Source organism: Podarcis raffonei, chromosome 1, assembly GCF_027172205.1.
Source record: "Podarcis raffonei isolate rPodRaf1 chromosome 1, rPodRaf1.pri, whole genome shotgun sequence".
In the NCBI taxonomy this organism is placed as follows: Eukaryota; Metazoa; Chordata; class Lepidosauria; order Squamata; family Lacertidae; genus Podarcis; species Podarcis raffonei.
In genome coordinates this window covers 9078719-9105559 of record NC_070602.1, presented here as the reverse complement: position 1 = coordinate 9105559, position 26841 = coordinate 9078719, and the positions used below count along the sequence as shown (strand labels likewise).

The following is a 26841-nucleotide window of genomic DNA, read 5'->3' as shown; positions in this document are numbered from 1 at the left end:
TAGTGCATCTACCTCAATGCTGTTCACACTGACTGGTAGTGGCCCTCCAGAGTTTCGTACCAGGAGCCCTTCCCAGTCCTGCCCGAAGGCTCCTGGGGACTGAATCTGCCACCGCCTACGTTCAAAGCAGATGTTCCCAATGAAAAGCAGACACTCTACCACAGAGCTGCAGCCCTTCTCCCAGCTTTTTTTTTAAGAAATACAAAAAACCTGCAACAAAGCACACAAAATACTGCTTAAGCTAAGCTGCAAGCAAATGGCGCTCCTTGCCAAAGTTGCCGATGTTCTTACAGGCTGCCCACTTCCTCCCCGGCTGTGGCTATCCTGGAAAATGCCCCTGCGACAGAATGAGGTTTGAAACCAATCGGTTCTATTGAAGCCAAAAGCAGGCTGTTTTCAAGACCTGTGGAACTCCTTGCCAGTAGAAGTCCAGAGGGAGACATCCCTGCTTTCTCCCAGGCATCTTTTGAAAACTGCACTGTTCAGGCAGGCCTTCGCAACGAGAATTCTTTTTTCCCCAATCCGTTTACTGTTGTCTTCACTGATGCTATTGTTGTAAGGCTATGTTTTCTATGCTGAACACTGCCTTGCTACGTTTTCTAGGAAAGCGCCTTTTTATATACCGTATTTTTCGCCCTATAGGACACACTTTTCCCCCTCCCAAAATGAAGGGGAAATGTGTGTGCGTCCTATGGGGCGAATGCAGGCTTCAGGCAGCTCTCCGCAAGCCTTGGGAGCCCGGTGCGACTTCCTGCCGGGCTCCCAAGACTTGTGGACAGCAGCCTGCAGCCCAAAACCCGGGGAGCGCAGGGGAGCGCTCCCCGGGCTTCAGGCAGCTCTCCGCAAGCCTTGGGATAGCTTGCGGTTAGAAGCCTTTCCTGGGGGCTAGGGTCAGGGGAAGCTCGGGCTTCCCCCCCCCCCCAGCCCCGCGCCTGGGGGGGGAATAATTTTTTCCCCTTTATTTACCCCCCCCAAAAAAACACACCTAGGTGGGCCCTATGGGCTGGCGCGCCCTATAGGGCGAAAAATATGGTATTTAAATAAAGAAATGCTCAAAAGCAGTGGGATCTGATCTCACGGCCACCAACATTTGCCAGCCATTAAAACTTCATCCAAGTTTCTTTTCTCAGCCATTTCACTTTGAATATTAAAAGTTTATTACCAACATTCTAGAGCAGTAAAAGTTACCACTCAAAATGCATCTTTCTATTATATTTATATAGTGCAAGATTTTATTGCGTTTTTTGGCCCTCCGTGATTTATTCAGCACATGGTCAAAAAAAACCACACGGTTAACAAAAGAAGGAATGCAATAGACTTCGTCTTTAAAAAAAAAAAAAATCCAGACAGCAGAAATGAGAAGTTATATTGAGATAATCTATTAAATGTGCTTGCATTGCACGGATGATGTGCTGTTCCGTCAGAAAGCATGTAGGAAGTCAGCATTTATCCAAAGTGTGAAGTACTTCCATGTGCTTAAAACGTGATCTTTCCAAAGCAAACAATAGCGGAAAGAGGAGGGAAAAACAAAGAGTATGTATTCCCCGCCAGCTATTTTTTGGCTAGTTCTATGGGACACCTTCTGTCTTTCAGTACTCGTCGTTCTTGCACAGCTTAGGCGAACAACACAGGAAGAGACAGCAAAAAAATCAGCACTAAAAACCCTGGGAGTCCACTGATGAGTATTTACTTACTAATGGATATGCTGGTGCCCTGTCTTCTGGTCTCTAAAGATATACAAGGTGGTTAACAACATGTTGGAAATATTAGAAAATAATAATAAACAAAAAGAAGACAGGCACAGAGAAATGAAAGCAACAGAAAACTGCAGGGAACAGGGGCACCATACCAAAGCAATGCCTTTTTCCAGCATCTAAAGATCAGCAGAGGGTGGACAGAACAAACTTCCCCCAGGGAGGATGTTCCACAGCCATGGTGCCACTGCTGATAAGGCCCTGCCCTCATCCTGATGCTGATGATGGTGATGATTTACATTTGTTTATCCTGCCCAGCACAATCCATAGCAACTTACAAAAAAAAGCCCACATTAAAACCAACTGGAAAAAGAAGTACATTAAAAACATCCCGCCCACTTCTAAAAAGCCACAGCTAGTTAAAGACCAATGGCCCGGTGACAGAGGAAAGTTTTTGACTGGCACCTAGGTTGCAATTTTCAGCTGAAACCACTTGAAGCACCCGTTGTGTTGAGCTATTTCAATTGCTTTTGTTTGATTTGTTCATTGCAAACAGCTGAAAGTCTGTACATTTTGATAACAAACCTGATTTGCAAGGGGTGTTGAATAATTTCGATTGCAACTGCATATAATGATGGTGCCAGGCGAGCCTTCCTGGGGAGAGCATTCCACAAATGGGGAGCCACCACAGAAGAGGCCCATTCTCATGTTGCATCCTCCGGACCTCTTGTGGAGGGGACACACAAGAGTCTCAGGGGATGATGAAACCCCCCATTATAACCTTGCCAGCAGAGGGACCTAAAGTATCATGGATACCATATACAGCCTGCAACAAAGCATACATTGCAACCTAGTCTGTGGCTACAACAGAACGTTTCTTTTCTTTTTTGGGGCGTGTAGAGGGCTGAGAGCGGGACGCGGGTAGCACTGTGGGTTAAACCACAGAGCCTAGGACTTGCCGATCAGAAGGTCGGCAGTTCAAATCCCCGCAACGGGGTGAGCTCCCGTTACTTGGTCCCAGCTCCTGCCAACCTAGCAGTTTGAAAGCACGTCAAGTGCAAGTAGATAAATAGGTACCACTCCAGTGGGAAGGTAAACGGCGTTTCCGTGCGCTGCTCTGGTTCGCCAGAAGCAGCTTAGTCATGCTGGCCACATGACCCGAAAGCTGTACGCCGGCTCCCTCGGCCAATAAAGCGAGATGAGCCCAGAGTCGGTCACGACTGGACCTAATGGTCAGGGGTCCCTTTACCTTTACCTTAGAGGGCTGAGAGCACTAGGGAAGCTCTTTCTGGAAACACCCTGGTGAGTCCTGAGTGAGTGTTTGCATATCCCATAAGCCAGGGGTAGGCAACCTAAGGCCCAGGGGCCGGATGCGGCCCATTCGCCTTCTCAATTGGAATCAGCGTGTTTTTACATGAGTAGAATGTGTCCTTTTATTTAAAATGCATCGGCAGATGAAGATGATGGACTATATGGAACTTGCCGAACTGACCGGGAGACTCCGAGACCAGAGAGCAGAGACGGTGGAAGAATTCTGGAAGAATTTTAAGGAATATTTGGAAAAAATATGTTAATGTTTAAACCTTAGAATAGCTTTGGAAGTGGATATAGGCGTAGGGTTAGAAGTAAAAGATAGGGTATTTTAAAATAGTATTATTTGTAAGTGATAAAATGTGAAGTTCTTTTAAGTATGATTTTTTAAAAAAGATGGTTAGAAATTATGATATATATAAATGAAGTAAAATGAAGTATATATAGATGAAGTAAAATGAAAATCATATAGGTGGGACTTGGGGAAGCCCACTTAACAATGTTTAGAAAAATAAGGATATGACAAGAATTTGTTTGTATTGTTTGTCTTTTCTGTTTGTCTTTTCTGTTTGTGTTTTTTATTTGTGTTATAAAATGAATAATTTTTTTGAAAAAAATAAAAGAATAAAATGCATCTCTGGGTTATTTGTGGGGCAGAGGAATTCATTCATTCCCCCCCCAAAAAAAAATATAGTCCGGCCCACCACATGGTCTGAGGGACGGTGGACCGGCCCTTGGCTGAAAAAGGTTGCTGACCCCTGCCATAAGCTACTGAAACCTTGGTGGATGACTTGGGTGGTCCAGCTGATGTCAGGGACTGGACTGAGGAGGAACCTTCCAGAGAAGAGGAAGACAGTATAGATTTACAACAGTGGTTTGCAGAAGGTCACAGCTCAGAGATAGATGAGGGGCAAAGCTGGGAAATAATTGGAGGGGGGAGCAGAGCCAGAGCAGCCGGCTGACACATTATCACTAGAAAGCATTCCAGACCCGCCCCCCTTCTCCCAGAACCTGGCGAGCATTGAAAGTAGGAGAGCAAAGAGTTAAGAGACAAGTGGCCCTAAGCAGCTACGGGAAGGGAAGTGGGGTGGAGATTACTCTGAGCAACGCCATTACTCCAAGAGGCTGCCTTTCTAAGCCTCTCTCTGTGAATACTGAATAAAAGACTTTGGTAAGAGCTTTTCTTGTTTATCTATCCCTGGCAGCCTGCTGTGGGGGGGATCGGATTCCCTGACGCCTGACAGTTGTGCAAGTACTTGCATAGCTGTCAACCGTCCCTTATTTGGCGGGACACTCCCTTATCCCAGCGCCGTGTCCCGCTGCTGTCCCTTATTGATGATGTCCCTTAAATTTCCCGGGTTTCAAAGGAAGCAGCTCCTCTCCCTCCCTCCCTGCCGGCCAGGGAGGAGGGAGGCTCCAACTGTGTTGCTTGGCTGCGTTGCTCACCCAATAAGGAGTCTAAGAACGACTGGGGGGGTGGAGCTTGCATGCCTTGTGCCGATCAAATCGGCCGCGTTGTCTGAGGACTCGCCTTTGCTCAGCGCTTCCCAGCGGAGAGATGGCGGTGGTTTTCCTTGCTGCATCCCCTTTGCCAGGTTGCTGCGCTGTGGGAACCACCGCTTGAGGCTTCGTTTGGCTGTTGGCTGGGCTTTCTGCCTTGTGGTCGGAGGGGCTCAGAAGTTGAACATACCTGTGCTGGGAAAATCCCTTATTTTGGCTGCTGATCCCTTATTTTCAAGGCTGCTGGTCCCTTATTTTCAAATCTGTAAGTTGACAACTATGTATTTGGTGCAACACCAGCACAAACTGGAAGGCTGCGGTGTATTCTGTTGAAGTTCTGCTCACCTTGATGCCCAATGGCAATAGCTGCCCTGCTACTGGACCGTCCCCAAACAGTTGTGTTGGGGGACTTCAATATTCACACCAAGTCTCTATGGGAGGCTCTTGAGTTTCCTGGTGAGTTCTGTGTAGTGACAATCACAGAGTTGTAGAGTTGGCAGAGATCCTTAGGATCATCTAGTCCAAGCACCTCCAATAAAGCTCTCCCATATGGGGATTGAACCTGCAACCTTGGCATTATCAGCAGCACATTCTAACCAACTGAGCTATACAGTGAATCCTTGAATCCAGTGGATCAATGAACAAGCACAGGATCATTATTTGCCTACCAGGTAGCAGTGCCAAAGAATGCTTACTTCTCCACCACCATTACATCCCGGAGTTGCTCCCTAGCTGGGCTATTCTGTACAACAAACTACCTGATGAAAACCAGTCCCTCATAAGGGGCATCAGAGCCCCTGGAAGCCAGCTGTGCCCAATCTGCAGAGCATCTTGTGGGCTCCACTTTTGGTGGGGTCAACCAGGAGTTTGGAACTTGCTGTCATCAATATGCCGACAGCCTTCAGCTCAGTCTCAGGCTAGTGCATGCAAATCAGGTGAGGCTGTGTGGATGCTGGGCCTCTGGCTGGAGGCGGAAATGGGCAGGATGATGACCAATAAAATGACTTATTAGTCACTTACGATTTTTAAAAAAAACTAAACTAAAAACTGAATCCAAGCTAATTGAGCTGAATGCTTGAACACTTTGAAAGATGGGCAATTACATAGTAATCCCCAGGCTAATTAACATATCTTATGCACTAGTTGGCAGGTTAGCACTCATTTAAAAAAAGAAAAACTGATCCAATGACAGGCTGCTTTTCAACACACTCTGTCTGGCTTACACTTCAAATATCAAAAAAAGAAGAGGGAAAAGGAAGAAATATTCCAAACCTCTCAAATGTAGCTAAACATGTTCCTACTTGAACCTTTTCTTTGCTAAGAACGTTTTAATTTTCTAATGTGGCTGAAAGGTCTTTGTTATATCCACAACAACAACAACAACAACAACAATAAACTCCAGGCTTTGTGTCTGGCTTGAGACATTCCAGTGCACAAGAGAAATCTACAAACTCTTTCCAGAAGGGAGAGTCCCATTGCCCCAGCTTCTGCTAGCTCAACAACTTGGTTGAATCCAGCCCTATATTTTTCAGAAAGTTGTTTGCTCTGCAGTTGTACAGCTCTTAAGATTCCACAACCAAATGTTGCATGGCAGTTCCTGAGATGGAGGAGCAGGTTTTCATCTATATTCAGATACAGTTGGGCACCATTTTGAATCAAGACGGTGGACTGAACTGTTCAAAAACTTTGAAACACTGAATTTAAATACTCCCAAGCAGCACTGGGGAGAGAGACTGATAATAAGAACGTAAGAAGAGCCCTGCTAGTTCAGATCAAAAGCTCTGTCTGGTCCACCATCCTGCTTCCCATAATGGCCAGTCAAAACCAGATACCTCATGGAAGCATACATGATGAAGGCATGAACTGCACCTCTACCCTGCAATTGTTTCTCTCCACAGGGACGTAAGATGTTCTTCTATACCCAATCACCCCAATGGTATGCGTAGTTCTGTACTTTCTACAAGGATAGCCAACATGGTGGCCTTCCAGGTGTTGTTGAAACAAACCTCCCTTCATCCCCAACCACCGTGAAGTGTGCAACTGAAGCTTCTTCTTCTACAAGAAGATAGCGCAGCTAGGGGAATTGTGCCAGCACACAGATGTTCCTTGCAAAATATCCAGAAAGTGCCCATGCCATCATCTCCCATATGAACTTCCTTCAGAGGCCTTCTCCGGGGGTCCCCATCTACAGAGGACAGTTGAGAAGTGAATAGGGACAGTGCCGTATCAACCATGTTGCCCGGATTGTGGAATGCTCTCCCCGACACCTTTCCTTTATTAGCTTTTAGGTGCCAGGTGATGTTTTTGTGGATAATATTTCAGGGCAGCTTTATCATTTCACTGCTGACTTGTTGCTGATGGTTTTATTGCTGGCCTCCTCTCGCTGCTGTTTGAGACATTTTTATTGCCACATTTGTTTTAAATTTAGAGCTTTAATTTCTGTTGTTAGCTGCCTGGAAAGCTGTTTTGCCGAAAGGCAGGGGGAAATTAATATTTTGAAATCAGTAGTTTCATACCTCTCTCCTGGAAACAGCTCGCCCGTCAGAGAGAGCTGGAAGATAAGTGGGACATCTAGGCCCTGTAATATCTTCTGATAGAAAGAAGAGGAAGAGGGGGGAAGAAGAAGAAGAAGAAGAAGAAGAAGAAAAGAAGAAGAAGAAGAAGAAGAAGAAGAAGAAGCAGCAGCTCCTCCATGTTTATTGCTATCCATTTCCCAGCAGATGCCATTTTTTAGATCGACCTTCCAAGGACCACATGCCAGTAGAAGGGAGGGCCAGAGGCAAAAGTGTATCGAGTACTAAATGTTAAGTTTATGCTTGTACAGAAGTCGAGTTTCTACACACGCTCACACATCCCTGTGTAGCCTCAGCCCAATGTCAGGGCGGGTGCCGGGTGCAGCTCTGCAATAACTCACAAGGTGTCACTGATGTTAACTCTTTATTCAAAGAAACAAATCAGCTCAGGCCTAGTGAACACAGCAACCAATGAGGCCCTCGCCTTCCCACAGCTCCTTAAATCTCCTCCTCCCCGGATCAGAATGGATAGGTTTGATCTTCTTGCAGTCCATGGGACTCTCAAGAGCCTCCTCCAGCACCATAATTCAAAAGCATCAAATCTTCGGCGATCAGCCTTCTTTATGGTCCAGCTCTCACTTCCATACATCACTACTGGGAAAACCATGGCTTTAACTATACGGACCTTTGTTGGCAAGGTGACGTCTCTACTTCTCAAGATGCTGTCTAGGCCTGTCATTGCCCTTCTCCCAAGAAGCAGGCGTCTTTTAATTTCGTGGCTGCTGTCACCATCTGCAGTGATCATGGAGCCCAAGAAAGTAAAATCTCTCACTGCCTCCATTTCTTCCCCTTCTATTTGCCAGGAGGTGATGGGACCAGTGGCCGTGATCTTCGTTTTTTTGATGTTGAGCTTCAAACCATATTTTGCGCTCTCCTCTTTCACCCTCATTAAAAGGTTCTTTAATTCCTCCTCACTTTCTGCCATCAAGGTTGTGTCATCTGCATATCTGAGGTTGTTGATATTTCTTCCGGCAATCTTAATTCCAGCTTGGGATTCATCCAGCCCAGCCTTTCGCATGATGTATTCTGCATATAAATTAAATAAGCAGGGAGACAAAATACAGCCTTGTCGTACTCCTTTCCCAATTTTGAACCAATCAGTTGTTCCATATCCAGTTCTAACTGTGGCTTCTTGTCTCACATAGAGATTTCTCAGGAGACAGATGAGGTGATGAGGCACTCCCATTTCTTTAAGAACTTGCCATAGTTTGCTGTGGTCGACACAGTCAAAGGCTTTTGCATAGTCAATGAAGCAGAAGTAGATGTCTTTCTGGAACTCTCTAGCTTTCTCCATAATCCAGCGCATGTTTGCAATTTGGTCTCTGGTTCCTCTGCCTCTTCTAAATCCAGCTTGCACTTCTGGGAGTTCTCGGTCCACATACTGCTTGAGCCTTCCTTGTAGAATTTTAAGCATAACCTTGCTAGCATGTGAAATGAGTGCAATTGTGCGGTAGTTGGAGCATTCTTTGGCACTGCCCTTGTTTGGGATTGGGATGTAGACTGATCTTCTCCAATCTTCTGGCCACTGCTGAGTTTTCCAAACTTGCTGGCATATTGAGTGTAGCACCTTAACAGCATCATCTTTTAAAATTTTAAATAGTTCAGCTGGAATACCATCACTTCCACTGGCCTTGTTATTTGCAGTGCTTTCTAAGGCCCATTTGACTTCACTCTCCAGGATCTCTGGCTCAAGGTCAGCAATCACACTGCCTGGGGTGTACGAGACATCCATATCTTTCTGGTATAATTCCTCTGTGTATTCTTGCCACCTCTTCTTGATGTCTTCTGCTTCTGTTAGGTCCTTTCCACTTTTGTCCTTTATTATGGTAATCTTTGTACGAAATGTTCCTTTCATATCCCCAATTTTCTTGAACAGATCTCTGGTTCTTCCCATTCTGTTGTTTTCCTCTATTTGTTTGCATTGCTCGTTTAAGAAGGCCTTCTTGTCTCTCCTTGCTATTCTTTGGAAATCTGCATTCAATTTCCTGTATCTTTCACTATCTCCCTCGCATTTTGCTTGCCTTCTCTCCCCCGCTATTTGTAAGGCCTCATTGGACAGCCTTTTGTAAGGCCTCATTGGACAAGGGAAGCTAAGTGCTATGCAAAAGCTAGATCCCCAGGAAAAATCAAGAATCCTGGGTAAGATCCCTTTTGCCAAAATATGGGCTGGACACATGCTGACACAAGACTTTGGCCAACATGTCTGTAAGGGTAAAAAAGTTTGCAGCTTGCTTTAGCTGCCAATTATCTGAAGTGTTCTTACAGAAATCACGCTGAACCGCTTCACCGTTTACAAGATTGACGTTCCAGATAAAACTGCTCCAAATGGCATTGGGATATTTGAGGAATTAAGTAATTATCTCCATACAATGCATTTTGCTACAGGGAACCAACAAAAATGTGTTAAAACAAGCAAGGAAAGCTTTGGAGGGCTAACATCGAGGGAGGAAAGAAAAAGAAAAGCATTTCAAGATTGCATGCAATCGGCCCTATTTTGTATTTTGAATTAAGAGAGCAAGGAGTGTTTAAGCAGCACAGAAGATTAAGTCATCACCCAAACAAAAGCTACTTGTGGCTTTGTTAACTACTGAGCAACTAGAAAGTACGGCAGAGTCGCTTGCGCAATCATGGAGTTCTTGTGTACCTACGGATTGTGCAAACACCACTTAGACTCATTGGGTTGTGTCCAATGAAGTTGTTTGGTTAACACAAGGATATCTACTTGCACAACGCAACTTCCCATCCTCTCCCTGCACATCCCTGCATGCCCCCCTCCAAATCTGCTCCAGAGCGTTGGGTGGAACCCCCAAAACAGTTTGGGGGGGCATGGAGAGCACGCACTGAGAGGAGAGGGAGGGGAAGCTCTGTTCTGTGAGCGGAAGCCCTTATGCGAATTGAACCATTTTGTTGGGTAAAACCCAAAGAATGTTGGAAGGGATTCTAGTTCAACACACACACCCGCCCGCCGATCACTCTAAACAGAGGGCTGCCTACTTCCACCATCACAAGCCCACTCAAAATAGGCGACACACATGTTCACAATAACCACGTGGAAATCTGGTTCACACCAGATTGCATGCACCAGTGTAGAACATAATGTATTTTAGGGGGGCTTATATTGTAAACCACCCTGTGATCTTCAGATGAAGAGTGGTATTGAAATTTAATAAATAATAATAATCCCCCTCCTTTATTTATTTTTTAACCACCGCCTTCAAATTTACATTATACCAACACTATTTAAGTGCAACCACAAAGTTTGATGCTGGCATGGTGTTAAACGCAAGTCAAATGTAGATCTCAAAGACCAAGACTGAAGCAGCTAAAGACTGCGATGCTGAATGCAGAAAACTCATCCCTCTCCCTCCACACACACACACACACACACACACACACACACAGAAAGATGTCTGGCCTTACCATTTTGATGCCAGTCGAAAATGCAACTGGCTTGACTGGTTTGGGAATCTCCAGTTGCATTTCGAGTTGGGTAGACCTGTCTTTGTGCTGGGCCAACAGCAAAGAAGCAGGAAGATGAGAACTTTCCTGTAAATGGAATTAAGGAGAGAGAGAAATAAGAGAGAGTAAAATATTTAAAAGGCATAAACAATTCACCATTAGTGCCGTATATTCCTAGAATGACAAATTGCATCTCAAAAGGCTGTTTTCAGGAGAACAGGACACGGCTCGATACTCCTGGTTTACCAGAAAACGATCACTTTCAGTAATAAGAAAAAGCTGCATTAGCCTCATAAATCAGAGGGACTTGCAAACAGCCATTTTTATAGATTCCACATTAAATGACAATATAACAAGCTCCTTATTTCAGAAGGCCAAATGCAGCCATTATGTATTAAAAAATGTTTTTTTAAGTAATAATAATTAGAACTTAATCACAAAAACAAGCAGCACAGAAAGTCATCTAACTTGGATCAGATGTTTATCTAAGACGCATTCTTTCGACCAATGAACTCCATCCAGTTTCAAATTGGTTCTCCATTAGATTTCACCTGAGGCCGATTGGAGGTGATCCTCGCTCCCCCTTTGCACAATGGCGCTATTGTACACGAAACCAACAGCATATTTATTTTCTCCTTTAGTGACTCCTTTTTAGGGAGGCCAGTCAAAACCTTTCCTATTTTAAAAGAAAATGGGCGTGCGTGCACATACGAAGCAATGAAAGTTGCTCAAAAACAAGTTAAAATTACTTAAATTTTTATGAGCAAGAGAAACAACAGAAGGATTGTTAATGCGGGCAAACACTCTGCATACCAAGGAACAAGAAATCAAATTATTGGCTGAACTGACTCCCGAGCTTTGACGGGAACTAGATGCAATGCCCGCCGCGGGCTTGAGACCAAAAATGGCAGATTCCTCCCCTCCTCCTGATACGCAGTTAAGAAAATGAATTATGTAGTATCACAGTGCACATTTTTCTGCTCCACTTCTGTAGGGCAGGACAGTGCATGTGATGATATGGGTTAAGGAAAAACTCCTGGAGGATAAGGTTAGGAATTGCTGCGACTCATGATGGTATAAACAATCATCTCGCCCTAACCTAGCCACTGTGATCCACGCGACGGTCACCTCCAGACTGGATTATTGTAACTCGCTCTACATGGGGCTGCCCTTAAGACTGACCCAGAACTCCAGCGGGTGCAGAATGCTGCAGCGAGACTCCTTACGAGGTATTCGCTGCGAGATCACATTCACCCGGTGCTATACCAGCTGCACTGGGTCCCGGTGGAGTACAGGACCAGGTTTAAGGTGCTGGTTTTAACCTTTAAAGCCCTATACGGCCTAGGACCCTCGTACCTACGGGACCGCCTCTCCTGGTATGCCCCACGGAGGACCTTACGGTCTTCAAATAAAAACATCTTGAAGGTCCCAGGCCACAGAGAAGTTAGGCTGGCCTCAACTAGAGCCAGGGCTCTTTCGGCTGTGGCTCCGACCTGGTGGAACACTCTGTCACAAGAGACTAGGGCCCTGCGGGACTTGACATCTTTCCGCAGGGCCTGCAAGACAGAGCTGTTCCGCCAGGCCTTTGGCCAGGGCACAGCCTGACTCCCTCCCTCGGCAATCTTCGTGGAGCTCTGGCCCAATGGTGGCCAGTGGCTTGAATTTAATTAATTTTATAATGAATGATTTTAGAGTGTTGTTTGTGTTGTACTTTTGCACTGTTTTATTGTTGTTAGCCGCCCTGAGCCCAGCTTTGGCTGGGGAGGGCGGGATATAAATAAAATTTATTATTATTATTATTATTATTATTATTATTATTATTATTATCATCATCATCATCACCTCCATTTTCAGAGGCAGACTGCTGGCGAACACCAGTTGCAGGAAAACACAAGTGGGACGTAGGGCTGGGCAATATTTGGTTTTCAACATCATGATATATCACCAGCAAAACATCGCAATATACCAATATATCACAAAGTCTGAAATAAGGATGGGGGCATTGGCTAGCTTCCCAGTGTTTCCTGCATCGTGATTTTGGCCGACACCTGCTCTTGTGATTCGCTGTCCTGACAGAGTTAACAGGGGCTGCGGGAATCAAGGGAGGCATTGGCTGACTTCACGTTTTCCCCTACATTGATCCAGCCGCAAAGCTCTTCTTATTTTCCTACTGCTCATACAGAACAGATTGTGCCAGTTTTGGAACAGCGACACTGGAAACCGGTGCATTTCTGAGCACAATTCAAAGCGTTGGTTGTACCCTACAAAGCCCTCAATTGCAAGGGGTCAGGGTACAAAATTTTAAAGGACCACATTCTCCTGGATGAATCTGCGTGGCTTCAAATCAGCTCCAGAAGCCCTGCTTTGGGTGCCCATCTGCATCAACACACAAGTTGGGAATGGGGTGAAAGGAGACAGGGGCTTTTCAGTGGTGGCCCCACATATTGCAGAACTCCATTCTCCTGGCAGTGTTTTTATTTTCAGCACCAGGCAAAAATTCAGTTTCCAAAGCTCTTTAGTTCTGTCTATATTTTTTGCTGGATATTCTAAACTGCCCGCTCAATTCTCTCTTTGTTTCATTTTAATGTCACTTTGTAAACCCCTCTGAAAGCCACGGCTGAGTAAATATGTTAAAGAAATAAACAGTGCACTGCGTGAAGCAGCAGTATATTTTTTCCCAGTCCGGAGCTTACCTGCCAATCAAGCCTTGTTCCAAACCTCTCGTTTGACATGTGAGTAAACGTGTATATATAAACACCATCCACTCAAGCTCTCAGCTGCCATCTCCCAATATTATTTCACAGAACAATTGAATCATCAAACTTAAAATGACCCCGGAGATGCTTCCGCTTCTGTTCTCTACAGCGTACAGAGGCAGAAATAGCCAGGCAAGGAGACATGGGAGAGGAGACAGGACTGGCCATCGGCAAGGCTAGAGTGCTTGCCTCCAGATGCAGCAAGGCTCCCATCAACCCCCAGCAGCAGGCCATTGGCCGGTGATTATGGGATTATGGGGGTTATAGTCCAGTGACATCTAGGGACTGGATTGGCCCAGTTGTGGCACAGAAAGTGCTTTGGTCGCCCTATATGATGACCTCTGTCAAGAGAGAGACATAGGAAACATGTCCCTGTTAATTTTTCTCGACCTCTCAGCGGTTTTCGATACCATCAACCATGGTATCCTTCCGGAGCGACTGTCCAAACTAGGGATGGGTGGTGCCGCTTTACAGTGGTTCCAGTCCTACTTGGATGGTCGTTCCCAGAGGGTGTTGCTTGGAAAGCTTTTCATCCCCGTGGAACCTTCGATGTGGGGTTCCGCAAGGCTCAATCCTATCCCCTACGTTGTTTAACATCTACATGAAACCGCTGGGGGGGGGTTATCCAGATGTTTGGAGTATGTTGCCAGCAATATGCTGATGACTCTCAGCTCTATTTCTCCTTTACATCTGCAGGTGAGGCAGTGGAAGTGCTGGACCAGTGTCTTGCCTCGGTAATGGACTGGATGAGAGCCAACAAACTGAGGCTCAATCCAGATAAGACTGAGGCACTGTTAGTGGGTGGCTCCCTAGACCAGATGGGTGGGAGAGCGCCTGCTCTTGATGGGGTTAGACTTCCTCTGAAGGAGCAGGTTCATGGCTTGGGGGTACTCCGGAATCCTGTGCTGTTGCTCGAGGCTCAGGTGGCCTCAGTGGCCCAGAGTGCCTTCCATCAGCTTCAGCTGGTGGTCCAGCTACACCCCTATCTGGACAGGGATAGCCTAACTACTGTTGTCTATGCTCTGGTAACCTCAGGGTTAGATTACTGCAATGCATTATATGTAGGGCTGCCTCTGAAGACGGTTTGGAAACTTCAGCTAGTGCACAATTCAGCGGCCAGGTTGCTCACTGGAGCAAGATGGTTTGAGCATATTACACTGATCCTGGTCCAACTGCACTGGCTACCAATTAGTTTCTGGGCCCAATTCAAAGTGCTGGTTTTGACCTATAAAGCCTTAAACGGCTCAGGACCTCAATGCCTCAAGGACCACCTCTTTCCATATGAACCTGCCCAGACCCTGAAATCATCTTCTGAGGCCCTCCTTCATGTGCCTTCTCCACGAGAGGTCCAGAGGGTGGCAACACGAGAACGGGCCTTCTCTGCGGTGGCTCCCTGTCTGAGGAATGCTCTCCCCAGGGAAGTTCAGCTGGCACCTTCATTATACACCTTGCGCCAACAAAGGTGTATATACATTTTGTGCCAGGCAAAAACGTTCATTTTTAACCAGGCCTTTCGTTTATTTGGTTGACATCCTATGCCCTTTTGAAATGTAGGGTTTTGGGGGGGGGGTATTGGGTTGTTTTTATTTTGATTATGTATTTTCTGGTTTAATATTTTGATTTTATTCTATGAACTGCCCTGAGACCTCCGGGCATAGGGTGGAAGAAGAAGAAGAAGAAGAAGAAGAAGAAGAAGAAGAGGAGGAGGAGGAGGAGGAGGAGGAGGAGGAGGAGGAGGAAGCAGCACCACATTGTCTACCTCTGCTATGAAAAGGGACCATCCCCTCTAGGATGAACCTGGAAATTTAAAAACACAGTTTATGAACAGAAAGGGGAAATTTCCAGATCATACAGTCACAAAGAGAGAACCCAAAAAGCATGTGGGCAATTTCTGAATAATGCAAGGAAGTCATACAGAGACGGACACTAATAATAACCAACAATAACTTTATTATTTATATGCCACTCATCTAACTGGGTTGCCCCTGCCTCTCTGTGCAGCTTCCAGCAAAATACAAAAACACAATAAAACATCAAACATTAAAAACTTCCCTAAACAGGGGCGCCTTCAGATGTCTTCTAAAAGGTGTGTAGCTCTTTATCTCCTTGACATCTGATGGGAGGGCGTTCCACAGGGCGGGCGCTACTACCAAGAAGGCCCTCTGCCTGGTTCCCTGTAACTTCACTTCTTGCAGTGAGGGAACTTCACTGCAAGGGTGAACCTCCATATCCGGGCTGAACTTGGGGGTGGAGACTATAAGAGGGATGCTATCTGGAATGCAGAGGGCTTGTTTATAGATTCAGAAGCATCCCAGAACTACTTAAGATCTATCCCATCAGAATGATAACCTGCACTCCATAAGGCATGAGGTTCTCACCACCAATGCAAACTGAGATTTTTTTTCTTTTAAAGAAAAAAAATTAATTGAGAATTCGCAAAGGAGATTGTGAATATTCCCTTTAGGGTGGAAAGAAACACAAACAAGAACCTTCTTTCCCCCCTGCCCTTCGCATTACCTTTCAGCCATTAACAACATATTTAGATATGTTTAGTAGCAATGTGTGCACAAATGTCATTAAGTTACCTATTTTGGTCATGTTATAAAGATTATTTATAACTGCTCTTTTTTTTTTGCAAGCCATCTGGCAAAATGGATTTCCAGTAAAACCAACTGCTGTGTAAGAAAACAATGTCCGCCCCGTATAAATTAAAAGAGCATTTAAAGCTGAGTTGGAAACACTTTGGTGACTCAGTTTAACCCTCCCCCCTTCCACTCCAGCCATTAAAAGAAATAAACTGTTAGTACTGGAGCTGTTATGAACTTCAGACTACGTATACCTTACAGCTTGCCTCCTCCATGTATTCCTCCCCTGCCACTTCAGATAAAGAGATAGGGCTTTCCGTCGTGTTTCCCCATGTACAGGGGGAGATGTCTTGCCTACTGACCATGTGTAATGATTAGAGGGTCCACTACAATTGGGGACAACTGGATTCAAATCCCCATTCAGCCATGGAGCTCAATGGGTGACTTTGGAACAATCCCTGCATCTCAACCTAAATTACACAACTCCCGACCAAGTAAGGACCATGTGGCCCCTTTTCTGCAAACCACTGGAATACCAGCAAAGACTGTGGTTGATTAGTTAGTTATTTTCATTTGTATACCACCTTTATCATCTGTGGATTTCAAGGTGGGGTAGATCAGAGCTTTCCAAACTGTGTGTCGCGACACGATCGTGCGTTGGCCGCAGTGTGCAGGTGTGTCGTGCAAACACTCCCCGTGCTTCCCGGGACTGGAAAGGGGTTAGTTTAAACCTCCAGTTTACTAGTAAAACCGATCTACTGTGTCGCGAAATGATGCATGTCTAAAAAGTGTGCCAGCGACATGAAAAGTTTGGGAAGCTCTGGTGTAGGTGGCTCTCCTCCTCCCCCCCATTTCACACTCACACCAACCCTGTGAGGTAGGCTAGACTAGGAGAGGGTGACTAGTCCAAGGCATAGCTGTCAACCGTCCCTTATTTGGCGGGACACTCCCTTATCCCAGCGCCGTGTCCCGCTGCTGTCCCTTATTGATGATGTCCCTTACATTTCCCCGGTTTCAAAGGAAGCAGCTCCTCTCCCTCCCTCCTTGCCGGCCAAGGAGGAGGGAGGCTCCAACTGTGTTGCTTGGCTGCGTTGCTCACCCAATAAGAACGACTGGGGGGTGGAGCTTGCATGCCTTGTGCCGATCAAATCGGCCGTGTTGCCTGGGGACTCGCCTTTGCTCAGCGCTTCCCAGCGGAGAGGTGACGGTGGTTTTCCTTGCTGCATCCCCTTTGCCGGGTTGCTGCGCTGTGGGAACCACCGCTTGAGGCTTTGTTTGGCTGCTGGTTGACTAAAATCCCTTATTTTGGCTGCTGGTCCCTTATTTTCGAATCTGTAAGTTGACAGCTATGGTCCAAGGTCACCCAGTGAACTTCATGGCTGAGTAGGGATTCGAACCCTGCTCTCCCAGGTCCTAATCCATTGATCTAACCATTACACCGCGCTGGCTCATTTGGTGTGGATTTTCTCTTCGCTGGGTTTTTGTTTGTCTGTGCTGCTGAATTTTCATCTATTCCTCTTTTCTGCATTAGGTAATATTGGTTGTTTACTTCCCATCATGTTGAATTTACTTGGGCTCTCATGTCCAGTCAATTGCAACCAATGATATTGGGGAGGGGGTTGCGGTGGGGGGGGGACTGCAGAAACTCCCGAAGTCAGGCTATGGGAAAAATTATCTCAGACATTACAAAAGGAAGGGGAAGGTAGTGAGCAGCGCAGCTGCAGTTTTCTTCAACAGCTGTGGGTTTCGGACAGCCCCAGAGTTTGGCTTGATTTTGCTTATTGCCATAACACAGCATTCAAAAGCATTATTTCAGTAGCTTTGTTGTTAGGCTTTGGAATGTCCTGGTCTGCTTTACGTTTTTACCAGAGGCTGCTTTGGAAATATTTTACACACAAGGACGCATCTGTGAAGGTTTCATGGGGGAGGGCAGGGAGGAAGTCTGCCCTTCAAGACCCTCTCGTGGGACCTTTAAGCTTTTTTTAAAAAAAAAGAACCCCAAAGAGAGAGAGACTAGGCTCAGAGGCAACTTCCCCCTTAGCCCACCCAGATTCTTTTAGCTGTCATAGCTTAAAGCGGGGGTGGCCAATGCGATACTATTGAGATGTGGCTGTACTACGACCCCCATCAGCCAGCAAGGTCAATGATGATGGGAGTTGTAGTCCAAAATGTCTGGAGGGGCCCACATTGGCTATTCCTGGCTTAAAGGATGCTATTGCTTGAGATTTGGCTCTCAAAAGGTACCGTATTTTTCACTCCATAAGGCGCACCTGAGCATAAGGCTCACCTAGTGTGTTTTTTTTGGGGGGGGATTCAAGGGGGAAAAATTATTTAAAGGGAGCGCTGAGCAGAGCCTGTATGCATCCCAGGCTCTGCTCAGCGCTCCCTTTCACGAGCCGCGTGGAGCGTGTGTGCGGCGCTTGCAGGCTTTTCCCCGAGGAGGGAGAAGGGCAGCCCATCACTGATGGGTTGCCCTTCTCCCTCCTCAGGGAAAAGCCCCCAAGAGCCACACACACACTCCATGCAGCTCTTTAAAGGGAGTGTGGCTCTTGGGGGCTTTTGCGGGAGGTGGGAGAAGTGAGAAAGCCTCGCTCTGTCCCTTCCCCCACCTCCTGCAAAAGCCGCACACTCTTTAAAGGTAGCGCGGCTATCCCTGGCTTTTGCGGGAGGTGGGGGAAGGGACAGAGCTTGTCGGGGCTGGCGGGGGAAGCCCGGGTTCCCCCCCCCCAGCCCCAGGGACCACACATTCGCTCCATAAGATGCACAGACATTTCCCCTTAGATTTTAAGAGGGGGGAAAGTGTGTCTTATGGAGCAAAAAATACGATATGTGATCGCACCATCTAAGTCCAATTCCTTCTACTCTTTTGGGGTGGCTGTAAGGAAGAAAATGCCAGGCCAGCATTCCTAGGCCAAACAACTGTGGGCTTAAGACTTCGAGGCTGCTCTCTGCTGCCAGGGGTACTTAGCACAATGCATATACAGTCTATGAAACCTGTCAGTTTTGAGGAGAGAGAGGTTTGCTTAGACCTCCCCAATACTTTCCTACAAGATGAGCAGAAAATGCAGCAGCTTAGTTGTAAGAGCATCTGCTTTGCAAGCAGAAGGTCCCCAGGTTCAATCCCGGCATCTCCAGGAAGGGCTGGGAATAATATCCCCTGCTCCAAACCCTGTAAAACCGCTGCCAACCAGAGTTGGCAATGTTGAACTAGATGGACCAGTGGTAAGGCAACTTCCTAAGTCTCTGCCGAGTGAACAGGACCATAGTTCCATAGTAACCTCTGGCATCATCAAGCAGACCTGGGGAAAGACTCCTGCCTGAAAACCTGGAGAGTTACCTTTGTAAAAAAAAACCCCGGAAGCTTTCTTACTAGGAATTCTAGGTCCAGAAAAGCCTAAGGATCAGAAGAGACTATTCATGTATGCTACAACAGCTGCGTGGATGCTACTTGCCCAAAGATGGAAGGAGGACAATCAAGTACAAAAGAAGAATGGCAGATAAAGATGGTGGACTATGCCGAATTGGCAAAAATGACCAGGAAAATCAGAGATTAAGAGGACAATAAATTTAACAAAGAATGGGGAAATTTTCTAAGTTACTTGAAACAACTGAAAACATTGGCAGGATTATGAAAACACTTGCAATGAAGCGAGAACTATGATAAAAACTGAGTTTTAAGAAAATATGGAGAATATGATCGAATGCAGTTTGAAAAGAGGATCTGGGGAAACCATGGAGGGAAGTTCCGGGATTCCGAGAATCCTTTTTGTAAAATGATCATGATTTATGTATGGTAATAAATGTTAAAAGTGAAAATGAATTTCAAAAATGTTTAAAAAGAAAACCTGGAGAGCAGCTGCCAGTCAGTGTAGACACAACTAAGCCAAATGGATGAATGGTCTGACTCAGCATAAGGCATGTAGTGCGTTCCTGCCTTGCCCTCTAACCCACCTCTTTGGGCTCTAAATGCATCCATACGCTCAATACCCATTTGGATAATACAGGGGAAATGACAGAGACTATAGACTTAAGAAAAGAAGAAGGGAAGGAGGGAAAGCAGCCAGATCCTGAGCAGGTTGCAAGGTCTTTAAAACATTATATTGTTCTGCTGCCTGCAAGGTTAAAGGCTACACAGGAATTCCTTTTTCTGTCAACTTCCAAGAAGGGGAGCATGCCGAAATATCTAGGCCCGTGGCCTAGGAATAATTAAAAAATACAATACCTCCCCTTTAAAAAAAGTTAAAAATCCACTTGCTCCCAGGCGAGGTTCTCCTTGGGTATAGCCACCCGCTCACCACCTCTTAAATCACCTGACACTAAATCTCCTTCTCGTTTCAGTGGCTATCCCTCAGGGTCAGATAAGGAGTTCAGATGCTCAGCCTTCCCAAAGGAAGAACGGAAGCAGAACAGAAATAAAAACACATCAACAATTGGATAGGACTATTAAAGCAAAACAATAAAAAGTGTTGTTGGGTTTTTTGGGGGAGGGCGTGCAAGACAGGAAGAAAGTGAAATCCAGCTGGTGGGCTCGTAACAAGAGACCCAGAGGAGAGGAGAAGGGGGACGGGAACATTATGGGATGCAATGGAGGAACCATGTGACCAAAATGAAAATTCAGGTTGGGCCATGATGCCAATAGAGTAGCCAGGGTGTGTTTTTTAAGAGATCTGACACAGCCCGATGACCAGTCCTGTACACAACTGGCAGACTGACGAAATATCTTCTTTGGTGGCAGGGGGCAAAAGACAGAAAAAGAGCCAGTCTCCAGAATAAATCAGTCATTCTCCTGCTCCTGCTCCAGTGTGGGATAATTGGTTACCGTATGGGACTTGGACCAGAAAGGCTGGGGTTTAAACCCCCATCAGTGGTGAGACTTGCTGAGCGACCTCTGTACTCTGCCTAACCTACATTGCAGGATTGTTGAGAGGAATAAAACACAAGGAGACATGCGTCACTCTGAATTCCTTGGGAGGAAGGGTGGGATACAAAGCGTACGCACCGAGACAAACTGTGTGTACAAACTGACAAAAAGAGCCACTGCCAGATGGGTGGCTCCTAATGCAATCTAATTGCCGCTCTCCCATTGCAATCTGCAAAAGGAATTGCAATCAACTTCCCACAATATCTGGCGTGTTGCAGTTTTTAAGAAAAGAAGAAGGGAAGGAGGGAAAGCAGCCAGATCCTGAGCAGGTTGCAAGGTCTTTAAAACATTATATTGCTCTGCTGCCTGCAAGGTCAAAGGCTACACAGGAATTCCTTTTTCTGTCAACTTTCAAGAAAGGGAGCATGCCGAAATATCTAGGCCCATGGCCTAGGAATAATTAAAAAATACAATACCTCCCCTTTAAAAAAAGTTAAAAATCCACTTGCTCCCAGGCGAGGTTCTCCTTGGGTATAGCCACCCGCTCAATAAATCCTGCTGTGGTCTGTGCAACCCATTCTTCTGGGGAAGAAGGAAAAAAATCAGAGTTGCTGCAGTCTGCGAAAAGGGAGATCCTCAGGGAAAATGCAGAATCATCATCATTGGAGTTTGGTGGTCATGTTTTAACCTTTCAAGCCCTATACGGCCTAGGACCCTCGTACCTACGGGACCGCCTCTCCTGGTATGTCCCACGGAGGACCTTACGGTCTTCAAGTAAAAACGTCTTGGAGATCCCGGGCCACTGGGAGGTTAGGCTGGCCTCAACCAGAGCCAAGGCTTTTTCGGCTGTGGCCCCGATCTGGTGGAACACTCTATCACAAGAGACTAGGGCCCTGCGGGACTTGACATCTTTCCACAGGGCCTGCAAGACAGAGCTGTTCCACCAGGCCTTTGGCTGAGGCACAGTCTGATCCCCCTCCTTCTTTAATCCTCATAGAACTCTAGCCCAATGGTTGCCATTAATTTGACTCTGAATTGATTTTAGAATAAATTGATTGTAGAATGTATTTCAATTACCGTATTTTTTGCTCTATAAGACTCACTTTTTCCATCCTAAAAAGTAAGGGGAAATGTGTGTGCGTCTTATGGAGTGAATGCAGGCTGCGCAGCTATCCCAGAAGCCAGAACAGCAAGAGGGATTGCTGCTTTCACTGCGCAGCGATCCCTCTTGCTGTTCTGGCTTCTGAGATTCAGAAAAAAAAATTCCTTGTTTTCCTCCTCCAAAAACTAGGTGCGTCTTGTGGTCTGGTGCGTCTTATAGAGCAAAAAATACGGTAATTGATTGTGATGTTATGTAAACTGTGTTATTTTTACTGTTGTTAGCCGCTCTGAGCCCGGCTTCGGCTGGGGAATGCGGGATATAAATATAAATTTTATTATTTATTATTATTTATGTGGATGTCCCATCAATAAGTGACTGAACAAAGCATGGCAATAATAATAATAATGTAATTATTTATACCCCACCCATCTAGCTGAGTTTCCCCAGCCACTATAAGTAGCCTAGTGTGGGAACATCATCTTTCTGGGAGTGGAAGCTAGGAGAAGGTCATTTGTCTTTGGTGGCATGATATAGGAATAAGCCAGACAAACAAAGAAAGCCAAAGAGAAATGTGTCTCAACAAGGACCATCGCAGGAGAAAAAAGTAGAGACATCACCTTGCCAACAAAGGTCCGTATAGTAAAAGCTATGGTTTTCCCAGTAGTGATATATGGAAGTGAGAGCTGGACCATAAAGAAGGCTGATCGCCCAAGAATTGATGCTTTTGAATTATGGTGCTGGAGGAGACTCTTGAGAGTCCCATGGACTGCAAGAAGATCAAACCTATCCATTCTGAAGGAAATCAGCCCTGAGTGCTCACTGGAAGGACAGATCGTGAAGCTGAGGCTCCAATACTTTGGCCACTTCATGAGAAGAGAAGACTCCCTGGAAAAGACCCTGATGTTGGGAAAGATGGAGGGCACAAGGAGAAGGGGACGACAGAGGACAAGATGGTTGGACAGTGTTCTCGAAGCTACCAGTATGAGTTTGACCAAGCTGCGGGAGGCAGTGGAAGACAGGAGTGCGTGGCATGCTCTGGTCCATGGGGTCACGAAGAGTCGGACACGACTAAACGACTAAACAACAACAACCCATCAAAAGTGACTGAACAAAGCATGGCAATAATAATAATAATGTGATTAATTTATACCCAACCCATCAAGCTGAGTTTCCCCAGCCACTCTAAGTAGCCTAGTGTGGGAACATCATCTTTCTGGGAGTGGAACCTAGGAGAAGGTCATTTTTCCTTGGTGGCATGATATAGGAATAAGCCAGACAAACAGAGAGAGAGAGAGAATCTGCCCATTTCCGTATTAAGTAATTGAGATGCCCTTCTGGGTGCTGCATCACCTACCAGCTTATCAAGAAGGTCCTGCTTGTTCTTCCTCTTCAGCATCTGTTGCATTTGCTCCTCCTTTTGTATAAGAAGCCGCCTGATCTCGCTTTCCTGCCGCTCAACCTCCAGAGCCTCTTCCAGCTCCTCTTGCTCTCGTGACTAAGAGAGAGAAAACAGGGAGCACTTGGGAGATGAAGCCAAAGAAAAGGGTGTCTCAGCAAGGACCATCGCAGCAGAAAAACAATGGGAAGAGAAAACCTTTGACTGAGCCGTGTTTTGGAACATCACAAAGGCTCGTTCCCCAGAGGTAGTGAACTTGCGCCTAGGCTGCACCACTTCAGACCACCCTTGCCGGGCAGGTAACACAATGGAATGCAGCTCAACAGAAACAAGCAAAAAGGTTTTCCTCCAGATAGAAAGCTAGGATATCCGGGGAGAGAATCCAGCCTGAGATGCTAGTTTTCTACATGAAGGGATTTTTAAAATTATTTTTTGAGTAGAATTCGCTGGGTCCCCTCTATCACCCACTTGCAAGCTGAAGTGACAGAGGTCATGTACACACACAAAATACATCAGAACTAAGCTGAGTCTCAAATACTCTAAAGCAGCCAGGGAATTGCTGTCTCCCCTTCCTCAGTATGTTTAGATTGATGTGTGGGCTAAGCTTCAGACTTGCAAAACAGCAACAGGTACTGAAGCACAACTCCCTCACATGTCTCTTTACTCGTTCTGAATATGGGTGTCAGCACAGCTTTCCTGTGTGTTTGCTCTAATTACAAGACAGACTCAGAATGCTGCATATAAAATTTAAAAAACCCACTGCATATAATTTTTGCTTTTGTTCTCCAGCCCAAAGAACATGCCTTAAATTTGTTCAAACTTAGCTTGCTTTATTTAAGCCACTACTTTACCCATTCAGAAGACAGTCTATAGCGGACCAAGACTTTTTTGCTCTAGCAAGTCTACTATTTTGTATAATGGACAGCACTAGGTATTTTTTTTTATAAAAATGCCATTGTTTCTTTTGGCAAATAATCCAAAGAACTGTAAACAAAACAAAACAAAAGCCAACCCCAGGCAACTTACCAGTTTGATCTTATTTTTCTGAATGACTTCCTTGTTTTCCTTCTGATACATCTCCATCTTCTTTCTTGTATTTTCTACATCAATGTTGTTGGTCAGGTTGAACACTAGATCAACGTTTTATAAATTAGCAGTGGGGAAGAGAGGGGTGAAGAAAAGAAGCAAAGCTTCATATTAAACAGCAGTCATAACAAAGCATTACTTTTACTCAAGGACAATGTTTTCTAAAAATATATTCCCACCTTAAAATTAAGACTCCTGTGATGGGATGATGAGCTGCTTGTGCGTAAAATCCTAATCCCTCAGAGTTTGGCTACGTCCCCAAACCTCTGTCTGTGATGGAGCTCCTTAAACATGACTCCATCAATCGCTCGTTGAATCGGACGGTGGGCGTTTACGGAACTTCTTCCAGCATAAAAGCTCCTTAACGGAAACGCGTCTTCTGGACTCTCGGCGTGACAGTTTCCGCCGAGGAGTGGGTGTCCCTACAGGAGGTCCTGAAATCTCCCCGCTGCTCCCGCTTGAAGTGTCTCTGAGCCCTCCCTCCGACTCACTTTCCCTTGGAACTCCACTTCTCCCCCTGCTGGTCCCCTCCTCCGCTGAATGGTCTCTCTCACCCTCCATGAGCCCTTTCACCTCCTTAGCCTCAGATGGCAGTTCCCTGACATCCACCTCCCCTCCAGGGCCCCCTTCACCCCCTTCCCTCCCCTCCTCTGCGGGAGGCGAGGGAGCAAAACCCCTGAAGGAACCTCCCTCATCTTCCGAAGTTTCGAACACTTCCCTCCACCTTTTGCTGTCTCCGGTTTCCAAGTACTCCTCCTCATCGGAGTCCGTTCCTCCTTCCAACTCCGATTCCCTGAATCCCTCCAGTTCCTCCTCATCGTCGGTGGTGCCAAAGTACTCCCTCCGAAACCTCGCTACTGGCTGAGGTTTCCTGGGGAACCTTTGGTGAAACGTTTCGATCAAGATCTCATCACGGACCTCCTCTGCCTTCACCCAGGTGTTTTCCGACTCCGGTTCCCCTTCCCACGCGACCAAATACTCCACCTGATTACCCTTCCACCTGGAGTCGATGATTTCCGCCACATGGTTGCGGCTTTCCCTTTCTTCTATGGCTGGCCCCCGTGTGGATACCCCTTCACCTTCCCCCCTGTATGGTGACAGTAATGACCTGTGGAATACTGGGTGCAGTTTCATGTGGTTCGGTAACCGGAGTCTGAACGCCACTGGGTTGACCTGTTGGATGACCTCAAATGGTCCCAATCTTTTGGGTCTCAATTTCTTGCAACCCCCCTTGAACGGCAACCCTTGGGTTGATAGCCAGACCCGACTCCCCACCCTAATTGTTTCACCTTCCCTTCTGCTCTTGTCTGCCTGCCTCTTATATTCTTCCTTGGCCCTTTCTAAGTTGAGTTGGAGTTGACGATGGATCGCTTCCATTTCTTCTACAAAAAGTTCCGCGGCCGGAACACTCCATCTTTCCCCTCCTTCCCCTGGAAACGCCCTGGGGTGGCACCCATAATTAGCCAAAAAGGGGCTCATCCCGGTGGACACATTCTCAGCATTATTGTAAGCAAATTCCGCTAGTGCCAACTTTTCGACCCAATCGTTCTCTCTGTCATTGACATAACACCTCAGGTATTGTTGGAGAATACCGTTTGCTCTCTCCGCCTGCCCATTGGTCTCAGGGTGCCTGGCAGTCGAAAAGTTGACCTCTACGTGCAATAAGCTCATAAGTTTCCTCCAGAATCTGGACGTGAACTGTTTCCCTCTGTCGGAAACCACCCTCAAAGGGGCGCCATGCAGTCTGAAAATATGTTCTACAAACAATTTCGCTGTTTCTTCCGCCGTGACTGCATGTGAGCAAGCTACAAAGTGACCCATCTTAGTTAACAGGTCTACTACGACTAGTATGGCGGTTTTCCCCTGGGATTTGGGCAGATCAGTCATAAAATCTATCGACACCGCCTCCCACGGTCGTTCTGGTGTGGGTAACGGTTCTAATAACCCCGCTGGTGCCCGCCTTTCTCCTTTGGCTCTCTGGCATTGGTCACACCTTCTCACATACTCCCGTACATCCTCCCTCACCTTGGGCCACCAAAACTCCCTGGTCACCAACCACATGGTCTTGTGTTGCCCAAAATGCCCCGCTGTGGGATTGTCGTGCAGCTGTTTGAGTACTCTCCCCCTCAATTCCCCTTCGGGTATATATAGCGCCCCTCTGTAATACAATGCCCCGTTTCTTTCTTCAAAACCCCCGGGGTCTTCTCCCTCTCTCCTTAAACCTCTGAGCTTGTCCTGGGCGTACTCATCATTTACCGTTCCCTCTACCAGTTCTCTTTGCCCCACCCAGGCCGCACCACACACCCAGTGGTCCTCTGGGATAATATGTCTCTCTTCCGGCGCTCCCTCCCCCTCCAAATATTCAGGTTTGCGAGAGAGAGCGTCCGCTCTGATGTTTTCTGGACCTGGCACATAGCAAATTTCAAAATGGAATTTGGAGAACTCCTGGGCCCATCTCACTTGTCGTTGGTTGAGCACCCGTGCCGTTCTCCAATACTCCAAATTCTTGTGGTCCGTA

General features: G+C 46.3%; 1 protein-coding gene across 2 annotated transcripts in view; it reads right to left on the bottom strand.

Moving 5' to 3' along the window:
• Positions 1–26841, bottom strand: part of MNAT1 (MNAT1 component of CDK activating kinase) — a 146157-nt gene that overhangs the window by 69547 nt on the left and 49769 nt on the right. For both annotated transcript variants that reach the window (XM_053403411.1, XM_053403330.1), the window contains exons 4-6: positions 24264–24367; positions 23196–23336; positions 10499–10624 (exon numbers count right to left, since the gene is read on the bottom strand). In XM_053403411.1, coding sequence (XP_053259386.1) covers positions 10499–10624; positions 23196–23336; positions 24264–24367 — 371 coding nt within the window. The remainder of the gene's footprint in view (positions 1–10498; positions 10625–23195; positions 23337–24263; positions 24368–26841) is intronic.